The sequence below is a fragment of the Erithacus rubecula genome, assembly GCF_903797595.1.
Source record: "Erithacus rubecula genome assembly, chromosome: 2".
NCBI classification, from domain to species: domain Eukaryota; kingdom Metazoa; phylum Chordata; class Aves; order Passeriformes; family Muscicapidae; genus Erithacus; species Erithacus rubecula.
In genome coordinates, this window is record NC_136685.1 from 55,155,723 (window position 1) to 55,170,619 (window position 14,897).

Consider the following 14,897-nt stretch of genomic DNA (forward strand, 5'->3'; position numbering starts at 1 on the left):
GCCAGCGCCCGCCGCCGCCTGGGGCCGCTCAGTTCGGCGCCGCCATTTTGTCAGTGTCCCCGCCGCGGAGCCGCCCGGATATGGGCCGATCCCGGCCTGCCCCGCGCCGCGCCTGCCGCTCCCGGATGGAGCCGAGTCTCCCGCCCGCCCCGCCGGGAGCGGCGGCGCACGCTCGGCACAGCCCCTCCCGGACAAACTCACATCTCGTTGCCCGGTTTTCTTCTAACGGGGGAGAAAGCGCCGCCGAGCCTCGTGTTTTCAGTTGATCCCAGAACGATGGACGCGTTACAGACCAGCAGGAAGGAAAACCCACCGGTTAGCACTCGGAGTGATCCACTTTATTTCCATTTTTTTTTCATTTCATATAAATCGGGAAGCAGAATTTAAGCTGCTCTAAGGAGCTTCTTGGCAACTCAGTGCCTTGCCCTGCCAAGGGAGGCCAGCGCTGTCCGCAGCGCCCCATCCAGCTCCTGCGGCAGGCGCTCAGGGAATGTGCACCAGGTGCGGCGTTGCTGCCGCCGCACACCCAGGCACCCGCGCCGGCCTGGATTAAAGTACACTCCAGAGTGGAAATGCTGGAAATGCCACCTAACACCTCGTAACTAACCTGTTCCCGCCCAAATACAGAGGTTTCTCCATCCTTCAGATTTAATACCCAGGCTCAGTCCAAATCAGTTCCTGCAAACACATCTATTCGAATTATTTAAGTCGGACCACCGCTCTTGTGCAAAACTTTTTATTAAAAAGAGAAAGGGTTCTTCGTAACAAAAAGCAGGTACAATGCTAATAATAAAATTTAACTTTTCAAAGATTTCAATAAACCAGATGTGAATTTTTGACCAAGACTATGTATCAAGTTTAGAAAGTCTTACTCTTACACCTGAAAACACAGCCAACACATCTGTCAATTATGACTTCTTAATTATAAACCTCACTTTTCTGCTGGGAGATTTATGGGTGCATTATCAAGTTTTAACATGCAGCATCCATGATGAAGCTGTAAATAATTCAAAATAATGTTGCCAAAATGCTTAGATTCCTATAGAACCTTTCACAATTCATAGCTTTAACAGTTTTCCTTCCAGCTCTCATGGACTAACAGTAAAAGTTATGTTCCCCTATATATATATATAAAAAAACTGAGCTTAAAAAAAACCCGATCTCTCTCAGGTGACATAAAAAGAATTTCAATGAATCCCACAGTTTCGCTTTAGAAATAATATTTGAAAAATACCTTTACAGGGAAAAATAAAAATCCAGGGTTTACTTTTTCTTCTATTTCTATATATGCATGTGCATTATGGACATCACTTTACAGCAAAGATTTTGCCCTTAGTAACTACTTTCCTGCTTGTCAAAATCAAGCAGGCAGCAGGGAAGAAATGGCATGTAAACTTGCTCAGTCACCCATTCTGGAGCATCCAGTGACAGCTGTCAGAATGTGAATTACCTCACTTCTTCCAGAGCACCAGGACCAAGCTGAGGCCTCTCCCACACATGCCAATAACAAACTAAGTAGCATTAGGAATGAACCTGACATTTCCCAGTAGTTCAGGCTGGTCAGTACTTCGAAGGGATACCGCAGTCCCTTCAAGCAAAAAGTTGTCTGTTCACATAAATTGCCTCTGCGTCAGTACCGTACACCAGGCATGGTCCTAGAACGTCTAAACTATTCACAGACAAAGTCTGATTTGGAATCAGGTTGGTGATTTCCATGCGGTCTTTGGTCGGATCATTGCTTAGCCAGGCACTTACTACAGACTGGTTAATGGTACTGTGGGAAAGATAGGCAGTGCTTCTTCCTCCTGAAAGAAGGAAAGAGGGAAGGCAAAAAAGTAAGTTTCAATTTTGTTTATATATTCTCAGAATTTGGAGAAACACAGGGTCAGACATAAGAGAAATATAATTCTACATTTAAGTAGGGTTTCAGATTAGTTGAGATGCCATTTCTCTGGTAAATTAAGGAAAAAATGGCTTAAAAAATCAAGTACTTGAAGTAATTACAAATATTTTCTACCGGCTCTACTCTCAGTTGAGACAAATATATCACAATAGCTATTAACTCATCTCACTGAACAGACAGTGTGCCTTCAAGTTTCTCTAGCTATATACTAAAGCAAGGATACAAGATCACAAAATCTGTTTATAGAGTGTCTTATTCTATTTGGAAGCTTTGCTTCAATAACCATTATTCCCTACTGCTCCTCCTCCCTACTCACTCTGCAGCAAGTCATATATCTATATTTGACTTTGAATTTTTTCCACATAACATTTTACATTCAAATTGAAGTCTCACACCCTAAGAACTCATTCAGCGTAAGATTAGCAGGTGTCAGAAGTGATGCTAAAGGATTTATACTTCATATACTTGAAAACATGCAGAGTCCAAATCAAATAAGTAATCCTATAATTTCCATAGATAAAACTTAACTCTGAATGACAACTTGAAGGCCAAAGGCAGGTGATATCTGAAAGTCTCCCCACTATTTACAGTCTAAAGTGGCAAGCACTTAGCAGTCTTTGTGATTAGCATGTGACAACAACTGCTTAAATTAAAAGTCAGTATCATAACTTTAAAATCCTGCCACCACGCAAAAGGATCCAGTTTCATTTATTGACAGTTCCAATTATTACCCTGAATTGTAAATTCATAATTTTATCTTATTAACCTACCAATTATTTTTGTATTCTAATTTAGTGTAAACTCCCTCAGAGACTCAATAATGTCTATCAGGCTGCCTCTGTTTCTTTTCTACAAACACATGATTTTTAAGTGAACAGAGTCTATCTTTGAAATCGTGGACATGCCCCTTCACACATTTGTCAGAGGGTAGCAGATCAAAAAAACCCAAACCAGACCACGAAAAGCTCTGCACAACTGTTTGCCGTATAAGCAGTTTTCCTCAAGTGCTTATCAGGATTTGCTTTCTAAGAAAAGAAACCTGCTTTTAATTTTCCATATTAGGACTATGTTATTAACTGGGTCATGTGAGAACACTGACTGTAATGATGTTACCAACTCACAAATTCAGTGCAGATGGACTCCAAACACCCTTACCTTGATGAAGAAAAGATGGTTTTTCAGATACGTTTGTGGAAGTATCCCAGTGCCAAAGAGATCCATCTTCAGAACACGTAAATAAATGATCAGGGTCGGAGGGATGGAAGTGAACTTCCCACACTGGAAGTATAAAAAAAACAAAAATGCAAAACAAGTCTCAAGTACTTCGATCAATGCATTTGGATAGTGTGATACAGACATGCATCTACAAGAATGCATGCCTCCATCAAAACTTTTCATTTTTAATTGTGTGTGGGAAGGAAATCCAAAGCCCCATCTGTAGCCCCAAGCAGTACATAAGTTATATGCTGCAGTTTTCCCTCTGCTGGCAGGGGCAAGAGGGGAAAGAATAAAAGAAGGAAAAGAAAGGAAAAAGACCCTATTTTGTTACATTTTCAGTGCTATGGAATTAAGTCTTATCTGAATGCAGGCATTCTGCATACTATCATGTCATCTTCCCTGCTACAAATTTTAAAGCTGCATATAGCATGCATTCCTTCCCAGGACACAGATTATTTTGTGTCTAAATTCCACAACTGATTTCAGAAGACACTGAAGTCAGTAAGTATCAAGAAATATTTTTACTCCTTCAATTTAATTGTAGCATCACATCAGAGAATTTTCAGCATAAAATTAATTCCTTGTTCATGTAGTTACCAGGAAAGTGAGCTGTTTCAGCACTGTGGAGACCCAAATGAATGTTGAGTCTCCCTTTCCTCCTCATGTTTTCAAGTTTGTTAGTATCTGCATTCTGCTTTATCTGCCTAACACAGCACCAGCTTGCATTACTACTTACACACCTACTGTGCTAGAAACACAGCCATTCTGATCAAATACATCTAACAGCTCATAAAAGAATGCTTACTAAGTCTACTTTTAATTTAGATAGAGTTCACTTTTAGGTAAGAACAGTCTCCTATACAGAGAAGGAAGCCAGTCAGATGAAAACACATGAATAGTAGTAAGGTATACTGGGAAGAGTACAGAGGTGAAGGTTAGGGATACAGAGTGAGGAAGGCCAAAGAGATGCTAGACCTGGACCTGGCAAGGGATGAAAAGCACAACAGGAAGGGCTTCTACAGGTATGTCAGCCAGAAAAGGAAGGTCCAAGAAAGTGTATGCTCTGCCCAATAATCAATGCTGGAAAATTGGTAACACTGGACAAGGTTGAGCTCAACAACTCAACAACTTTCTTGCCTCAGTCTTCAATAGCAACCTCTCTTCCCATACCTCTCAAGTGGGTGGGCTGCAAAAGAGGGTCTGGGGGAGCAAAGTCTCTACTGTACAAAAGTTCCCACTGTAAGAGAAGCTGAGGCTTATGACCATCTAAGGAAGGTGAATGTACATAAATCTGTGAGATGCATCACAGGGTCCTGATGGAACTGGATGATGTAGTTGCCAAGCCACTCTCCATATCTGAAAGGCTATGGCAGTCAGGTGAAGTACTAGGGGACTTGAAAAAGGGAAAGATGGGCACAAACCCATAAAAAGAGTAGAAAGGAAGACCCTGAGAACTACCAACCTGTCAGCCTCAGCTCTGATCCTGGGAAAAACATGGAAAAAATCCTCCTAGAAGCTATGCTAAAACACATGAAGGACACGTGAGGGCCTTCTTACAAGGGCATGTAGTAATAGGACAAAGTGGATAAATAGCTTTAAACTGGCAGAGTAGGTTTAGATTAGATTATTAGGAAGAAATTCTTTACCGTGAGGGTGGGGAGGCACTGGAACAGGTTTCCCAGAAAAGTTATGAATGCCTCATCCCTGGAAATGTCAAGGCCAGGTTGGATGGGCCTCTGAGCAACCTGGTTCAGTGGAAGGTGCCCCTACCCTTGGCAGGGGAGGTTGAAAGTAAACGAGCTTTAAGGTCCCTTCTAACCCAAACCATTCTATGATTGAACAAAGTAGCAAGTATGTGATTGTTTTCTACCAGTTACAACAACTTATTTTTACAGGAATCAGAAACTTCTCTAACATGCCACCTTCTTCTCCCACTCCATCTCAGATACTTACTTTCTGCTTCATGAGCATTTAGCAGGGACACTGGCATAGTACCCTGCCTGATGTCCCATATACTCAGCATTCCATCCTGGCCCCCCGTGGCCACAATATGCTGCTGATTGGGATGCCTATCCACACAGTGCAGTGGAACTCTGTCACCTGCCCTGCAGAGAGGGAAAAAACAAACAACCAACCCAAACATTAATTTTTTATTTAGCTTCTATTTTCCCCTTCTTAATCCCTAATTCTGCATCAGGATCATTGAGAAGTGAGGTGCCAGTACCAACTGCACCTTCAATTCCTGTGACATCTGACCACCAGAGGTTAAAGGCACATGACATCTACTGGAAGCCAGAGGTATGGCAATAACATGAAGCTACAATCAGGTTCCGTGCCTTATGCTACACATCTGACACCAACACAGCATCTGACGGCTTTGTAGGAGGCAGAAGCCTTGCAGGCAAATAATATTCTACATATAATATTCTAAGTAATAATAATAATAATAATAACAACAATAATAAATATTCTGATGCATAATACAGTTTTAGTATATACTAAGAGTTAAAAGGACAGACTGGGCACTAACAAAATCAGGTAGCTAAACTACAGTCTATGAACAGCAATGGGAATTATTACACAGATAACAACAGGACTGAAATCTAGCTCATTTTGTTTTCTCACAGTACCTTGTAAAGCACAAAGTTACCATTCAAATACATTCCAAATGCCTGAAACATTACATTAGGCCTGTGGAGAAAAGCCAGTATAAACAGACAGAGTCTGGGGTTGAGGATTGAAAGATTTCTTTTCTCAAAACAGAGAAGTGCATAGATGTAATAGTCCTTTAAAAGTTAAATTATAAAACAGACCTGCTGAGCACAATGCTGAGTCACAACAATGGTTCAGCCATTAAGCAGTTTGCCTTTGCTTATTTAAGTACCAAAGAGATTAAAATTCTTTTTTAAAATAACAGTAATTTATCATCCTATTGTTAGGAAACCATTAGGAAAGATTTGAATCAGATTATATAAAGTAGCATATGCTTTTCAGTAAGTAAGTAAAAAAGTGGAGGTCTTACAAAGAAAATATTTGAGATGGCTCATTTCTTTGCTGTCTGAGGTCCCATATTTTTAACTGTCCAATTGAATTTACTGTCAGGATCTCAGTTGTGCGAAGGAAAGTCACTGCATGGAGTGTACTGCTGTCTGCGTTGTCTGCAAGAGATGAGGAAAGCATTCAGGTAAACCTATGGAATGATAGTCTCCATTTAATTGAAACAAAATAACTCTTACTAGAGAACAGAACTTAAACATGTGCATAACCTCTGCAGTTTCAAGGTCAGAGAATGAATGTCTGGTATCTGCAAATACCCTGTGAAAAATAAGCCCTTACTCACTATATGAAAGACTACTCAAATCTGTAAGAAGATGTATTAAATTAGCTCTGGTGATTACAAAACTACTTGTTGATTTCTAAGATTTCTTTTTGTAGCTCCTAGAAGAGGAATCAATTCAGCCAAGTTTACTGGCTCTCAAAAGTTTCATTATATGGCCAGTTATGGCCATATAATGGAAGCAGTTATGGAGCTTTTCATAATGGGAGTTCTAAACATAAGAAACAGTAAATCAGGCTGACAGCATTAAGCAGTTTTATACAGAAACATTTAATTAATCAACTTCTAGACCTTTTCTGAACTGCCAATGTGGCATCAAGTTAAATCCAAATTATGCTGTGCTTGTTAATAACTGAATAGCAAGGCCCTTTCTTTTCAGGTCCCTTTTCCCCAGTGCCTCTTTTTGTCAGAATAATTTACCATGTCAAACAATTCATCAACTTTGAGGTGACACTTTTGAGGCATTCTGAAAAAACAGATACTATTTTCTTGCATTTTATTTGTTACTATATATAAACTTTTCATCTTGATTATGATGGGGTAACTCCAGTAAGTCCACTTTCACCTCAAGTATTTTAAAACTATTTGTGTAAACCCATACGGGAAATATGTTATCATTATATTAATTATAATTATATATATTTCTGCATAAGATGGAAACATTTTCTGATATCGAGACAAAAAAGTTACACTGATGCCTGCTTACAGATATTTTAATTGACCTTTCTGCCTATTGTTTAAATGAAAGCAGAAGGGAAGAAAAAGCTCATCAAAATGCCTTTAAAAAGAAATGTTAGATTACTGAATACTGAGGTTTCTAGAGGATTTAAAGTTTTATGACAGACTAACACTAAGTGGTTTAGCAATGATGGCTCCAAAAGATTTTTACATAACCTCTAACTTTAATGATTTTTTTCCCTACCTTAACTGACTACAAACCTATGCATTTTGTACTGCACACTTAAATGCACTAAATAATAACAAAAATAACAAGGCATTCCTTTGCAACTACTGAATGAGGTACAAGAGTTCTATCTTCATGATAAGTACTCAGTTCAGTGCCTAGGAAATGTCAAGGTGTCATTGAACTGGGGCCAGCAACACAGACTGCTTATACCATAGAACTCCATCCTGAAGAACCTGAAAGCATCTTCCAAGATGTTCCCTCTTTCCTCTCCAACTGTTACTGTAAAACCATGAACTTAAAAATACCTAGATGAATATAGAAATATATCTGAAACATGCTTCAAGTATTTGAATTCTGGAGGGATATGGGAATAATCTGGAACAAACACGTTCAACCTGGAATACTGAAATCAATAATTAACTTTTTTTGTTTTGTTATAATAAGCTGAAAACCAAAAAACCCCCTCCAAAGTAGACTAATTTTTTTGAAACCAGATACTTCACATACCTATAGTTCTTACTGCATCCCTTTGGTCAGCTCTGAAGAGATTTATTCTACCATCTTCTCCAACAGTGACAATTTCTGGGTTGCTGCAGACAACTCCAGTACAGGCTGCTCCACCACAAGATGTGTCTTGATCCACGTGATAATGGGCTTTCTCCCACCGGTGGTTGGCAGATAGCGTCTAAGGGGGAACGCGACACGAAATTATGGTCTTAAATAAGGAACCTGATAGAACAAAGCTTCCAGAATACTCATGAAACAAGGAAAGCCATACTATTTCACGGGCATGAGAGCCTCCTATAAAAATACAAATCAAGACATCTAAATTTTCATCAACTCTTAAGACACAACTCTTCCACAAAATGTTAATTACTTCTTCTCTGAACCACTGTTTTCATATGACCCAGCAATTAGAAATAACACTATGGATTGCAAAATGTCTTTCACTAGGCTGATGTCTTCAGTACTTCCCCATGACGGAGGAAAAGAACTGAGGCCCTTAGAAAATAAAAGGTCAAATTCACATCCTGACTGCAAAGAATTTAGTTTATTTTAGGTACCACACCAAATTATTAACCGACATTCACCTTTACTGTGTCATTGTGAACATATGTAAAAAAAGTAATTATGCATTTATTTCCAGTGATTTATAACCAAAGGAGAAGACTAGAGTTTACATATCTTCCTTCACGTGACACTCATGAGAATTCATTTATAATTTGTTAGAACTGAACATGAGTCATTTAGTTCAAGAATGCAAAAACTCTGATTAGGCAGACACAAGTCCATTAATACCTACTGCCCCAAAACACTCTAATGTCTTAAAGTATGTTTTCAATGAATGGGCTGTTTGGTTACAGATACAGACAAGGAGATAACTCATTTTGTCTCACTCTGGAATCTAGTTTATGTAGCATGTGTGCAAAACGCTATTTTTTTCCTTGTATCTGTAAAGTCAAAGCTTTTTTTAAACAACTTTAAAAAGAAACTGATTGTGGTAGCCAGAAGTTTTTTATGCTAAGATCAAAGTGACCTGTACTACAGAGAATAGCATCTTAAAGCCAGTGCATGTCACATACCTGGTTATTTTGATGGTGACGGAATATAGTTACAGTCCCTGTTGATGAGGCGACCACGATTCTCTCTTGATCCAAAAACTAGAGATAACAAGAATGCTATTAGGCAATGTTTCTACTGAGGTAATAATTTTGATTTTAGAATAACCTAAATTATTGGCAGGTGAAGGGGGAAAAAATAAATCCACAAATAAATATTGATTGGTTTTGTCCCTTTTCTTCATAAGGATTTTTTGGCCAATCTCAGCATTTTGACAGTTCACTCTCACTTAAATTCTCCTAAGTGACAAGCCCATAAAAAATACAGATCTATTCAACACAGCTATTTTACCTGCATATCCATAACATCACCATTGTGCTGGATGTCACACAGCAGATGAGGTTCTCCATGATATTCACCACTGAGGCCCGCATTTCCAAGGTCGCCAGTCGACCAAATGGAGACCCTGTTATCCTGAAGAGAAACAACACCACACTTACTCGAAAATGCTGTTGGAAGTACCTAGCAATAAGGCTCAGCCAGGGAAGAAGGGACAGGCTGTGGGCTGCGCGCCGCTCCCGGGGAAGCCGCCGCCGGCCGGAGGGAAGCGCTTGCCCATGGGGATAACGCTGCCGAGCGGCGGGGCGGCCCCACGGCTTCCTTGGGGACACGAGCACGGCACGGTCCAGCGAAGGGCGGCACTGCCGAGCCGGGCAGGGCTCACGGCCGCTCCGACCCGCTCCCGCACCAAGCGGCGGAGGCGGGGGGCACCGAGGCGGCGTGGAGTGCCGCCGCCGCCCGCCCCGCGCCCCGGCGGGAAGGTCGCGCCGCGCCTCCGTGCCCGCCCGGCCGGTACCTCGTTGTCCCAGGAGCCGGTGGCGAAGACGTCGGGGGGCTGGAGCGCGGCGGCGGGCAGGGGCCGCCAGCGCGTCCGGCTGATCTTCTGCGACACGAACTTGGCGCTCACGTCCTCCATGGCCGCGCCCGCCCCGCGCCCGCTCCCGCCTGCCCCGCGCCGCGCGCGCTGATTGGCTGCGGCGCGACGGCGAGCGCGGAGGGACAGCCCGGGGCGCGGCGGGGCGCGCGGGCGGGCCGGGAGCGGCGCTGAGGCGGCGGCGGCCCCGCCGGCTGTGGAGCCGGTCGGTGTCAGCTGCCCGCGGTCACCGGGCCGGGGCTGGCCCTGCCTGGCCCCTGCGAGCCGCTGCACCGGCCCGTATCGGCTCCGCGTCGGTTGCAGGTCGGGCCCGGAGAGGAGCAAATAGAGGAAGAAGTGATCGTGCCGCCGTCTGCTCGGCTGGGCCGCGTCCACCGGAACGCTGTGTCCGTGTGTCACCTTTGCAAGACGTGCACCGACTTTTTTTCAAAATGAGTGGCTTACACAAGGAGTAAGCATTTCTGGTCTATATCTGCTTTTAAAGATGCCCTGCTTTCAGCTGGGACAGAGTAGCAGCCACAGCGCTGCGTTTCGGATTTAATGTGAGGATGTTGACAGCGCAGCCATGTGTTACTCGTTGCTGCACTCAGCGTCTTTACCCCAAGCGCAGATCTTTTAATCCTCGCTCTGCCGGCGAGCAGGTGGACGAGAAGCCAGGAGGGAGCATGGCCTGGACACATAACCCAAACTGGCCACAGGGATATTCCATACCACGCACTGGGGCCATTGGCCATGAGAGACCAACTACTGCCCAGGGACAGGCTATCTATCGTCTTTGATTTAAATTACTAAAGTTATTAAGAGATAAGTTATTCTTATCGCAACCCATGCTTTTTAACCTTTGTTTTATTCCAATTATCTTCCCCATTTCTCCTGGGAATGGGGTGGCCTGAGGGAGGTTGTGGGGCTTATGTGACCAAAAGTTTGCCTGGAACTTGCTGGCTGGGATAAACCATGATAATGTACTTCCAAGTGATACTCTCCTTGCTCTGACAGATTCCTACCTGTACAGAAATAAACAGAATTTTTTTTTTTTTTTGTCCCAAATGGCATGTTAAATCAGAGGAGCACAGATGTACTTCCTTTGTAGTATTTCACTTAAACAGCTATGAAATAAAAAGTTCAGAGGTTAGTTGTAAAATTAAAGGCTGACACAGTTGTGTTGTCAGTTGTCTTTTCAGAGGATGAGACTATTGGCCCAGTCACTGCAGTTCAGTAAGGGATTTTCTCAAAAATATTTTTACAGCTTTGTTTTCTGCTGCATTCTTTCCCAAAGCTGATGCTGCCAGGTCTCAGAGGTTCTGTCAGATGGACTTAACAGTGACTTGGCCGAATTTTTCACTGTGTTATTGCAGTTTTCTTGCTAAAGGCATCTGTCTGATTTCTTCTATACAGTATTTTGAGTTCCTCATCAAGTCTGCTATGCTCTTTTGTAATCCCTCGGGTGTGATACCAAGCCAGTGATATTTTAGGTGCTTCATGCATCATTTGAACTTCATTTAAATTTTTTTTTTTCCATAATTACATTCAGCAGAATCCAACACATATTCCAAAAGCTGGATGCTATAGTAGTCTGCCATACTGCAGACATACCTTAAAACAGCTTTGTTGCACATGGCAGTAGCACTGTTATTCTACAGTAGCAAATGCTTCTGGCACCCTTTATGAACCTGCTAACTGCAGTTCTGCAAGTCACTGTTGACTTCAGGGTTATTTTCAGCTAATTCTTATATCACTTGTGAGAAAAATCAATAGGCCTCAGAATGCAGCTACAGATCAAATAGCTAAAAGCTGAAGGGAACACACTTTGGGATTATTGAAAAGGTCTATTAGACAAATATTTTTGTTGGTTAGTTTGTGATTTCTGGGTGTATTTTTTTTATATACTGTGCTTTTGGGTGATTTCTTTCTTTGCTCAGGACTGCTTGTTCAAAAGCATTTAGGAAGTATTAAGGGAAGTAAGTTGGACATAATGGCTTATTTTCACATACAGGAAAAGAGGAATCACAGTTTTTCTTCCCTGTCCTACATTTTTTAAAGAAAATGTTGGCAGCATGTTATATGACAGAAGTGAGAGCTGTGATAGATTTAGGGCTGCTTTGTAAACCTTTAAATATATTCTCTGTGTCTGATCCCTATGAAGGATGTGTACTGGCTGTGTTAGTGTATCATTTCAGTGTAATGGCAGATTTAAATAACCATATAAAAGGCAGAAATAAGCACCAGGAGAATACATGCCTCATCTAGTTTTCAAAAAGGATGTTTAGTCTAGATGAAGCTAACTATGAGCATTGGGTCCAAACATACCAGCTGAGACAACAAGGAACATCTATGGATTACCCTTAAATATGGCTAAAGCTAGGAATGTGAGTGAAAGGGAAGAAAACTGAAAGCATGCCTGCCTCCAAGAGAAGATAGGGGGCCTGAGAACAAAGGCACTTACTAGATCAGTGGCTGTACTAAGACAGGATAAAGCTAATTCTGAACTGGACTTGCTTATAATTTGCTTTTTCTCCAATCATCACTGAACAATATTTAAAGAAAGTTATTTGGAGATGCCAAAACAATGTTTACAGCTGGTAAGGATTCCTGGAGCTGTGCCCAGTTCATTCTCTCCAACAAGTACAGTTACAGTGCAGGGTACTGCAGAGCAGATGTAACAGCAGAGGGCCCATCCCTGAGTGCATTCCTAAGTCTTGCCCTTGGCTGGGGCACCCTGCTCTTGGCCTGAGCTGTGTTGTAGGAGGGCCTGTGCTCAGCCACGTTGCCCAAACTTGGCGGGCTTGACCTGTGACATGACTTGACACTTTACTTGATGGCAAAACCACTCCTGTCCCCAGCCCTGCTTGCTTTGCTTGGATGCAGTGGGATGGCGTGTCATATAGAAGGCTGACCTTCCTTCATGAAGGGGTCCCAGTTCTGCTGCTCCCTAACGGGGAAAGTCACTGATGTGACTGAGTCATTCTCACCTCATCTTTGAGTGCAGAGCTGGTAAAACAAGGATGTGGAGTTCAAAATAACACACACTTCTGAAATGATAATACAAAAGGAAGGTACACACCAAACTGGCTTGAGCTTATAGGAAAAGAAATGAGAAGAAGGAGAATGATTAAGTTAAAAAACAGAATGGAGTCAAGAAGAGGAGGGAGTGTAGGTGTAAAAGCCAATTAGTGTGGGGCTTGGGACATAACTGCGGAAATGTACAGCAGGAACATTTCACAAGGAAATTTCTGCTTGTGGTGTGCAGAAGCAGATGGGAGCAGACAGCAATGAGCAATTTCTCAAATTCTTTCTAAATTCAAAAAATTAAAAAAAAATTTAATGGGCTTATGAGGTGGGAGGGAAGGAATGAAACAGATAGTAGCTTCAAAGGGTTTATATATAAATCTATATAAGTACAGCTGGAGGACTGGGATGTGGGTGAATGTGCAGCAAAGGAAGAACAGCCAATGTGCTTACAGTTAGTGAGATCTTCATGTCAGAACAATCATATGGTGGCCCACTCTTGCTGCTGGCATTTCCTGTGCCTTTTCCCTAAGAGGACTGTCCATGCAGCAGCTCCCTGGAGAGTCTAGGGAAATGGCTCTACATGTGGAAAATGGAGGTGGGTGCCTGCAATTGACAGTGGGCACCCAGGGACCAAGGTGCTCACACTGGTTTGGACAAGTGAGGGGCGGTAGGATACAGAAATCCTGAGTATCACAGCAAATTGAGGGGTTCCACATGAATGGTGATGGCCAGAAAACAATATTTTTATTATTATTTCTGCTTGTATTTTATTCTAGTGAAGAATGTCTATATTGATTTTAGTTTAGTCTCAATGGATGTTCTCAATTTTTTAGATGGAGTCATGGCCTGGGATTGTGGAACTGAAAGAGTTGAGGGACTCCTACATTTTTTTACTGCATAAATAGGTGCATCCTGCCACTAGTGGTGCATATTAGTTTCCCAGAGCTCTTGGAGACAACTTGGCTTGTCTTAGAGCACCTGGAAGCCTGCCAAGCCAAATGCTATTTCCTTCACACATATGCCTGGTATCCATCCAAGATACCCCAGATATTGTTATGGAGGGCCCACACTTGTTTTAATTCTCTGAACACTCATATCAAGAACATGGCAAACAGGTATATTCAGTCAGAAAGCACCTGAGCAAGACCACAAACTCCTAAGAGAGAAATACAGGCTTCCTCTTGGTGCTCTGTGAAAAGTCCAAGCCTAATTCAAGCCGGTCCTGGTAAGCAGCATCAGTTTGTATGTAAATGGTTTCTGTTGTGTTTTTGGTCTCCCAAGAGGGTAAGTATCCCTGGAATGCTTTTAAACATGGGCCAGCTATTTTCTTGCCAGCAACCTCTCCATGTCAGAGCAATGCAGTTTGCTTGCATCTGACAACAGAAAATATCTTTTGCATTCATAACAATTAAATATTTTTGTGCTGTACTTTTACAATGTCTGTCTGTTCTCTGTACTTGCTGCCCTTTGGAAATTCCTCTAACTCCATGGCTTCTTCCCTCCTCTCTCAGCCCACTGGATGTAACAGGGAGACCTTTTATATTCTGGGACAGGCTGGGAGCTTCACAAGGATTGCAGTTTCCAGATCATGCTTAGGAGAAGTTAGATGGAGAACACACAATGAAGCAGTGGATCTGTCTCCAGGATTAAAATAAAATAGAAAGTCTAAGGATGGGATCTGTTATATGCATTGGGCATATAACTGTCAGAGTTGCCCTAGGCTGACTGCAAAATAGAGTAGCAGATTCCCAGCTTCACCTGAACCAGCAATGATTGGATGAAATAGATGTGCAGTGTGGAGCTGGAACAGGTTCAACACTCCCAACCAAGATGGGCTCTCTCACAGAAGATATAATCTGTGCAATCTCCCACAGTGGTATCTTCGGCTTCATCCTTGCATCAGAAACACTTTTAAGAAACAATATAGTACTTGGAATTATACCTACTGGATGACACCTTATTTTTCCCAATATTTATACAATATACTATTGATAGGGCCAACCTATCCATAGTTATGTATCATTAAGCT

The 14,897-nt window shown here is 42.2% G+C and overlaps 1 protein-coding gene across 1 annotated transcript; it reads right to left on the minus strand.

Moving 5' to 3' along the window:
* Nucleotides 1–718: 718 nt before the first annotated feature.
* Nucleotides 719–9,966, minus strand: NUP43 (nucleoporin 43). Its single transcript, XM_079299288.1, has 8 exons — nucleotides 9,782–9,966; nucleotides 9,277–9,399; nucleotides 8,949–9,026; nucleotides 7,873–8,050; nucleotides 6,144–6,279; nucleotides 5,075–5,226; nucleotides 3,059–3,181; nucleotides 719–1,805 (listed from the first exon to the last, which is right to left on the minus strand). The coding sequence occupies exons 1-8, from the start codon at nucleotides 9,899–9,901 to the stop codon at nucleotides 1,591–1,593; spliced, it is 1,125 nt and encodes a 374-aa protein (XP_079155414.1). The 5' UTR covers nucleotides 9,902–9,966; the 3' UTR covers nucleotides 719–1,590.
* Between the last annotated feature and the right edge of the window lie 4,931 nt (nucleotides 9,967–14,897).